Raw genomic sequence first — 8,859 nt, 5'->3', positions numbered from 1 at the left:
ATTGATATTTAATAATTCATTATTTTTCTTATTATCTTATAAATTCAAAGTTCTCAAATATTTACACCTTTATATTTAACTTTTTTTAAATTAACTTATATAATACAAGGGTCTCACAACTAGTGATTTAAATAAGAATGCTAATGTGTGTGAGAATGGTTTAGGATGTTAGAGAATGGTTTAAATGAGAATGCTAATTTGTGTGAGAACATGAAAACAACTCAATTTCTTTTCATATTAATATGAATACCATTAATTTTTTAACCGTATAAAAATGATAAATTTTGGCATGTTTTGTTGTATTTTTCTAAAAAAATAAAGCACTAATTTTAAAAACCTTAAAGTTAAACACTAAATTTTTAATATAATTTTTTATATTTCATAGTTATATATCGAAATGTATACCACCTTTTAGAACATAAAAGTGATAAACTTATTAATTAATTTTTGTGTAACACCTTGATATTCAGGTACTTCCAAACCCATCTTGTGGTTTTAATTTATGTCAATTTGGTCCTTGTGATAGAAGAAAGTGGACATGAGAAGCCCTAGTGACAAAACCGTAATTTTGAAAGGATAAGAGTACGTCATGCGTACGAGTGTATGCTTAGCATACTAGGGCGCGCCCTAGTACGTGGGCGTACTCATCAGACTTGGAAAACCCTAATTTTTAGGAGTGAGCCCTATATAATCCCCCTTATAGCCTCATTTCCTTCACCCTTTCAGCCTCCACCCTCTTTGAGTCAATTTTAGAATCCCTGGCCCTTGTGGGTATTGTGCTTAAGTGTGTGTGTGTGTGTGTGTGTTCTTAGTGTTGAAGAAAAAAAGAAGGGATCCCTTGAGAAGCTTTGGTGTGGGATTAAAGCTTGTAGATCTGAGAACTTCATCTCTTTGGGGAGCTCCAGAAGGTATAAAGTCTTGAACTTTACTTGTATATCTTAGAGATATAGCAATATAGAGTTTTATGAGTTTGTCCCTTTTTCTTGGACTTGATGAGTAAATGGTACTCTAAGACCAAAGGAGCTACCTTTCCAGAAGATTTGAGTTGTGTTAAGTCATAAAAATGTTTTCTTGACTCATTTAGTGCTTGCATGCAAAGTGTAGAGGTCTTTAGTGGTTAAGACCAACTAGGAGGATGGTTCTGAGTTTTAATGATACATGTATAACCATAAAGTTGGAAACTTTATGGTTAAGAGCACCTTCTTGGACATGGATCTGGTTTGTGGACGTTTGGTCTGAACGGAATAAGTCTTTTTTTCGAAGTTGTGTATGGTCACCACGTACGTTGGGCGTACCAGGGCGTAGGTGGTCGGCATCGCGTTTGGTCAAGGTGGAGTACGTTGAGCGTACAGTTGGGTACGCCCCACGTACTAAGCTTATTGGGTTTTCGAGTTTGAGCTTCAAGCTTTAGGTCACCTTTTGGGCTTGGATGCTTGGGCCCTTATTGCTCCATCTGATTATGGGTGTATTGGGCTAAGTGAAGTGTTCGACCTTGGATTAAGGCCCAAATAGGAGTTGGTCCCAATTTGGAAAAGGGGCCAATTATGGGCCTTGAGTAATTATTTATTGTTGGGCCTTTTGGGCCAAGATTTGAGCCTGGGTATTAGCCTATCTAGGGAAAGGGTAAAGTGGCCATTTACCCTAAGCATGGATTATTAGTCAAGGATTGTAATCTGATTATTAATTGGATGATTATTTTATTGTGTTAGCGCAGGGTTTTACTAAGCTAGCAGCCGGAGGCTTTCAGTGTGATTCTGTTGTGTGAGGTGAGTCTTCCTCACTGTACTTATGGGTCGATGGCACTAAGGTCGACCCCGTTGGATGTTTATCGTGATTATCGTATGATCGAGTATTGTAGTGATATGTTAGATTTGTATCCTAGTAGATAGGATGATGTTATGCTCTGTCTGCTTGCTATTGGCTGGTTATTTGTATGCTTGGCTACTATATGTATGTGTCGACACGATGTATGTGTGGGTGGGTTGAGGCGGTCCTGTTTTGTGTTGAAGGCCAACAGACCCACGGTGGCCCAGATAGACTGAAGGCCAGTGGGGCGTACCAGTCAGGCCGAAGGCCCAAAGAACGGTCCAGATAGGCGGAAGGCCCGATGAGGCGGTCCAGTCATGCTGAAGGTTCTGTGAGCGGTCCAAATAGTTTGTAGGCTGGTGAGGCGTTCCAGTCAGGCTAAGGGCTCTTTATGCATGTTGTTTATTATTATTATTTTGGTTTTGTGTTGTATTGGTATTTTGGGGAAAACACACTAAGCTTTGGACTTACAGTTTTGGGTTATTTTCAGGTACCTCAGATGATCGCGGGAAAGCGAAGGCTTGATTGTGCACCTCCTCATGTTTTATTTGTGATTTTGGGAAAACTATGATAATAGACATGTTTTGGAAAACTATTTTTGTTAACAAGTAATGATTTGGAATTGTTTAAAAAGTTTAAACTTTTGTGAAAATTTTGGATGCTACATTTTGGATTTACCCCTTCTTACACGATGAGTTGTAGGAGGTCGATCCTTGTGCAAGAAAGAAGTCTAAAAAGCTGCCTAGTGATGATAATAAATCTCAGATCGTTTAGATCTTTCACAGGTAAAAAGATGAAGATCAAACAATTCAAACACAATAATATAATGAACACAATATGGAATCAATGTTATGCTTATGATTCAAATGTAGTCACGCCTCAGCAGAGCTCGATGAAGAACTTCCACTGTAGAGGTGAGCTAGGGTTTACAAAACTCAATGAGAAAAATAATAAAAGCGTTAATTAGAAAGGCCGCATGCATGCACCTTAAATACTAAACCCTCGAAGAAAAACATGCACGGTTGGACAGACCCAAACCGGCAACCAAAACTGGGCTAGGGACCGAGCCCATGACGCAACATTATAAGCCCAACAATCTCCCCCTTTGCGTCAAATGAGACAAGAGATCATTTCCTTTGAGTAGGCTTCATAGACTTCACCACCTTGAACAGCCGAGGGATGATTGTAAGAAGTGTCTGTCGAAATTGAATGTACCATCTCAGCATATCAGTAAACATCTTCTTGTTGGCTGTTGTATTCTGACTACACCTCTGAATAATCTCCAAAATGTGCTCCAAGCAAGCGGTTGAGAAGAGGTGTTTGTCAACAAGAGCGAGTAGGTATTTCTGACCTTCGCCCCTGATAAACATCACTGTCTAATATTTTGAGTCGATTTTGCCCTTGACCATTGTATTCACATCGCCTGCTCTGCCCATCGTTTTGATCGTGGTTCGCTTGTGAATAGCAGAGGCGATCTCTTGGTCCATCTTCGCTACTTCGTGAATGTAGCAAACAAGCATTCGCTTGATGTGATCGATAATTGGCTAATACTCCTGTGGATTTGACAACAAAATATTGTTGAGGAGTATCCAGTCGTGAGGATTGAGGTTCGGCAGATCAGCCAGAGTGAAGTTATGGAGCGAGCCTTCAGAGCCTCGAGTCACTTTGAACTTGACATTGACAAACTTCCTGGCTGAGTAAGGCTTCAAAACCTTGACAATTGTGATCTTCTGCGAACTCCAGGTCAAGTACTGGGGTTGAGAGAACTCTAGATAGAACTCCAACAGATCCCGATCCACCTTCGGGTCTGGAGAAGGGACAGTAGTTGTTGAATTGAAGCAGTGAAAGATGAATGCCTTTCGAGTGATTGGCATGTCAAACTGTGCATCCTTGGAGTTTTCAAGCCCAAACGACATGACTGGTTCGAGCCAAAGAACACTTGGTTCGTCTATGGCACTTCTTTGAAGCGAGTCAATAGTCCATTCTGGAAAAATGGACTTCTTCTTCTCCAAAAGCTCCTTCTCTTTTTTCTTCTTCTCTCAGTCAGCCGTTTGCTTCTTGAACTTTTCTTCAAGCTCTTTATCAGTAGATTTTGTTTTTTGATAAGGCTTTTCGAGATTTTCTTCAAGAACATCATCTTCGTCATCAGTGTCATCTTCACCGATCTTCTTTTTTTTCTTGTCTCTTTTACTGACCGAAGCTTCATTATCCTTTGGTTCAGCAGTTGGTTTCGGTTCAGGAGGAGGTTGAGTCTTCGCTTCCTTTTCTCCCCCTTGTTTCGGCTGGACACCAGTCACCGAAACACCCTCGATACGACTAAGGATGTCCAGTGCGGGTATGAGTTTCTAAGCCAAATGCCTTCGGATGGTAATGGTTAGGATGGGATCATGGGCATCAAGGAGGTGAAGCAAAATGGAGTGAACATCGCCAACAGAGCTTTGAATAACCTCCCTTTCAGATTTCAAATCGTTGAGTTCAGCTGTGGCAGTGCGAAGTTTGAGGTTTTGCATCTTTAGCTGAGAGGTTCATTTGTCCAGCTCATCTATAATGCGATTTTCCACAGCCAACTCTGCCTCCAGTTGAGTCAATCGGTCATTGACATCATCATGCAGAGTGGCATTGGCTGCTTCGATTGCTTGACAAGCAGCTTCAAAATTGGATCTCTTAGCTTGAAGAGAACGCTGAAGATTATCAACCGAAGCGTTCATGGTCTGAGAGTTCTTCTGAGCAGCCGCCTGCAAAGAGTCTAAAAATAAATGAGCTTCATAAATTAGTTTATCGACTTTTGCGGTCGTATCTTTGCATTCCTTCGTGGAAGCCTCAACAGCAAAGGAGGCCTTCTGGCTTTGGGAAGTTGAGGCGTCAATAGCCTTAGCTGCAGCAGTGAGGGAGGCATTATGTTCTTGGACAACAGAGGAGAATAATGCTTTGAGAGCAGCATCTGAATAGGCACTAGAGGAAGAGGATGAAAGCAGTTGATCCAGTTTGTCATTGACTGCTTTTAGATGACGTTTAGTGACAGGTGCATCTTCGTCTTCATCACTTTGTACACGGTAAGGACTGAAATAAGTGGAATCAAATTCCAAGTCCTCACCGCCAAGAACTGGGGTGGTGTCAGTGGATGGGGTAGGTGATAAGGGTTTTGTAGTGGCAGGAGGCTCGGTTGTTATTGGTGGTTCAGTTGTAACACATGGTGTGGGTGCTGTAGAATGAGCCCCTGTAGTAGTGGTGGTAGTGGTAGTGTCTATGAAGATTGGATCAGGGATGGGAATAATGGTTGATGGTTAAGAGGCAGTGATGGGAAATATTGGAGGGATGGATATTGGTACAGAAACAGGTGGAGGAGAAGGGGGTTGGGAGCGAACAGGTATTTCTGGGGTAGGCAATCGAGGCGGGGTATCACCACGACCCGAAGCCTCCTCATCAAAGCTTTCACTTTCAGATTCTGAAGGAGGAGCAGATTTGTGTGTAGGAGGAACATACTCTGAGTCTGAATCGCTTGAAGATTGGAGTATGAGTCTCCGAGCAGGCATCTTCTGCTTCTTCATTTGAGGCTGTGATGGAGCGGCCTTGTCTGACTTTCACTTCTTAGGGGTTTGACCCTTGGTTGGTTTTGTAACCTTCGCCTCCTTCTGTGTCTCATTTTTCTTTCCCCTCTTGGCTGGCTTGTCAGCCTCTTCAATAGAGCGAACCATGGCTGACGTGAGTTCCCTTGGACCCGAAGAAGGAATATTCTTGTATTGTTGGAGAACATTGCTTGCTTCCGACACACAGGCAAGCATGGTGTCAGGGATCGATCCAGTGAAGGAGTACTTGGTGGGATCAGTGACGATTATCTTGGTGGTGTGAAAGGTGGCGATAGAGGAGAGAAGAGAGTCTGCCATGATTGGAACGTGAAGACGATCCATTGCCCACTTTGTGATGATGGACCGGTACCTTCCACGGGAGATCTCTGAGTGTCTTGAGGAAGAATACAAGCTCTGAACCAGTTGTTTCCAGATGATGGACCCATAGTCCAAATTAATCTCGTGATATAGACCATAAAGCACAGTCATAAATGACTTGCTTGCTCCATCTAATCCGGCACTTCGCTCAGAGATTCCTTTGAACAGGAGAGTGAAAAGGCCATTCCATTGAGGAGGAAGGCAGAACTTCTTGAACTTGGTAATGGTAGCTAAGGTTTCAGTGTGCCCCATTTGGTAGAACATGGAGAACAATTGACCTGTAGTGATCGACTCATGGTTTACAAAATTTGGTTCTTGAGAAAGACCAATTAGGGCACAGAAGCGGTTCTTGGAAATAGAGGTCTTTTCATTGTGGATTTCAAAGTGAATCCTCTCAGCAACCTTGTCGTAGTAAGCAGTTGAATAGATGAGTGAGAGACAGGACATGGGAACAACTTCGACCTTTGACATAGCGTTGATAAGAGGCGAGTATTTGAGACACTCGACGACATATAGCATGTAGGGTTCATAGATGAAAGGAGTAAGATCGATGATCAGGTTTTGTTGAGGTTTGATGGTGAGGAGGGTTTGGTGAACAGATGTGTCGCGAACTGAAAAGGAGTCTGCCATTGTTGAAACTTTGAGAGGAAGAAGGTGAACAGTGAAAGAAATCGCTCTTTGCCTTTGAGAGAATATGTAAGTGATAAAAGGGTAAAGTGGAGCGTGCTTGATCCTTTTATACGTACTAGTAAGAGAGAGAAAAATTTGGTTGATATCTTGGATTAATTTGAAACTGTGCCTGATTTGACGGAGTGAACAGTTGCCATACCCGATGATGACGCAGGAAAGAGAAAGGGTGTTTCCTTTTTACACACCATTCCATAAAAAGTGTTTTTTCAAATCGTCAAAACGATTGGATAACTGCTGAATCAGCTTTAACTTTATCCCAAACGTCACCCCCATATATCACATGAACCGTCATTGCCTTTTACCTTTATCGAGCATTGGAATACTTGAAGAAACGAAGCTGGAACAAGTAGGGAATCATTAATAGAACCAAATTTTGGAAAATCAAAGATTTCCGTGCATAGAGTGTAAAAGATAAAGAAATAAAGCAAAATTTGTGTGGGTATTGGTGATGTCTTGTTGAGACATAAAGCAATTGATTATGGGCACGAATCTCTTCCTTCAAAGTCAAGAGAGACTTTAAAGAGCTTGTGTGGCTTCCCATCAAATAACGATCAATAACTTGTTAAGAAGTATTGAAAGGCATCTTTTTAATTAAAGCTTATAAAGGGTGGCTTTCGCTTCAATTCACGATTTTGATACTTGATATAAGACCGAAACTAAACGAAGTACTTGTGAGATCAATGTGGTCTGTTGAATAAGTAGGTATGGAAGATATTTATTGACTGCTGGACAGGTGAGAAATCCCAAAAAAATTAACTGGATCCTTGGGGAAGAAAATTTCTTGGTAATAGAAATTTTTAGAAGAATCACGCAAAACAAAAAGAGATTTCATTTAAAATTTGTAACATAGTGATGTTGTACCGTCAATTCATTAATGGTGTTGAATGGTGGGTTTCACTTAGTACGTAGTGACACGAAACTAAGATCATTAACACGGATTTTTGTATAACCATAAACCTCAGTGGTAAATGTTGCGAGTCTCAAGGGTTATATTGGTGAGATGAAGTGTGATGAAGAAAAATGATAAAGGTGGTATAAGAAACAAATGTACCTCTGCTATAAAAGAAGGACCAAGCAGAAAACTCTAAACTCAATATGAGTAGAGTAAGGTAGCTCATGATTAGAGTGAATATAACAGCCTAGCTTGGGAAAACATGATTTGTATGTATCATGTTATTAAGGCTTCACTCAAAATCTATCGAGGCACATGCAGCAGCATGCTTCTAGGGACACGTAAAAAGTGTATAGAAAAGTGATTATACCTTCTGGAGCTTCATCATCGAGAATAACACTTATACAAAAGAGAGCATTAGATTAAAAATAAAAGAAGAAATATTTTTGTGTTTTGTGAAAACTTTTAAAATTAAACGAAAAAGAAAAATATTTTTGAATTTTATGAAAACAAAATATAAAAAGAAGTAATTAAAAGAGTGTACAAAAGAATACAATCAAAATGCCTTGATAAGAAAAAGAAGTGAACAAGTTCAGAAGGACCGAACCCGAAATAGACTGAACATTCGGTTCATTTCGGTTCTTGGTCGAGCTTCATCCGAAATAGACCGAGCATTCGGTTCATTTCGGTTCGCTCTATTTCACTTCTTACCTTTATTGAAGCGAATGTGATTTTGGTACTGATTCTGCTTCCATCATTCCTAGGCCTTGCAAAATCTTGTTGAAACTTGCTTCAGGTAAAGCCTTAGTGAATATGTCTGCCAGTTGATCAGTTGTCCTTACGGAGTGAATTTCCACGTTGCCATCTTCCACGTGATCTTTGATGAAGTGATATCTCAGAGCTATGTGTTTAGTCTTCGAGTGTTGCACTGGATTGTGACAAATCCTAATTGCACTTTCAGAGTCGCAATATAGTGGGATTTTCTTCATGTTCAGCCTGTAATCTCTAAGCTGACTTTGTATCCATACAACTTGTGATGTGCATGATGCAGCAGCGATGTATTCAGCTTCTGCAGTGGATAGAGAAACATAGGTTTGTTTCTTTGATTGCCAGCTAACCAATTTACCGTCGAGAAATTGACATCCTCCAGTGGTACTCTTACGATCCAATCCACAACCACCTAAGTCAGCATCTGAGAACGCTTGGACAAAGAATCTTGAGTTGGCTGGATACCACAGACCGAGAGAGGAGGTTCGCTTCAGATAGTGGAAGATGTTTTTCACAGCTTGTATATGAGGTTCGCGTGGGTTAGCTTGGAATCTGGCATAATAGCAGACTGAGAACATGATGTCAAGCATGCTTGCTGTGAGATACATCAGTGACCCAATCATTTGACGATAGAGCGTCATGTCAGCGGCTGGTTTCACAACGAAGGTGTAAGCTTTGTCCCAAAATCCATTGGAACTTTAACTCTGGAGTCTCCCGTCATGCCAAACTTAGCAAGTAATGTCTTTGTGTATGCCTCCT

General features: G+C 40.9%; 1 protein-coding gene across 1 annotated transcript; it reads right to left on the bottom strand.

Annotated features, from left to right (window-relative positions):
* Nucleotides 1-4,331: 4,331 nt before the first annotated feature.
* Nucleotides 4,332-5,354, bottom strand: LOC111887566 (lisH domain-containing protein C1711.05-like). The gene is made up of 2 exons (XM_023883738.1): nt 5,210-5,354; nt 4,332-5,050 (listed from the first exon to the last, which is right to left on the bottom strand). Exons 1-2 carry the CDS (start codon nt 5,352-5,354, stop codon nt 4,332-4,334), a joined length of 864 nt encoding a protein of 287 aa, XP_023739506.1.
* Between the last annotated feature and the right edge of the window lie 3,505 nt (nt 5,355-8,859).

This window comes from Lactuca sativa, chromosome 5, assembly GCF_002870075.4.
Source record: "Lactuca sativa cultivar Salinas chromosome 5, Lsat_Salinas_v11, whole genome shotgun sequence".
Lineage (NCBI taxonomy): Eukaryota > Viridiplantae > Streptophyta > Magnoliopsida > Asterales > Asteraceae > Lactuca > Lactuca sativa.
The sequence above is the reverse complement of the archived record's forward strand: the minus strand, read 5'-3'. Positions and strand labels throughout refer to the sequence as shown.

What these genes read in the sequence shown, in the direction of transcription:
- LOC111887566 (XM_023883738.1), bottom strand. Translation starts at nt 5,354, where the DNA reads ATGAAGAAGCAGAAGATGCCTGCTCGGAGACTCATACTCCAATCTTCA. An exon ending in TGAGGAGGCTTCGGGTCGTG is followed by an intron (nt 5,051 to 5,209) that starts GTGATACCCCGC and finishes CAATCTTCATAG; the next exon opens with ACACTACCACTACCACCACT.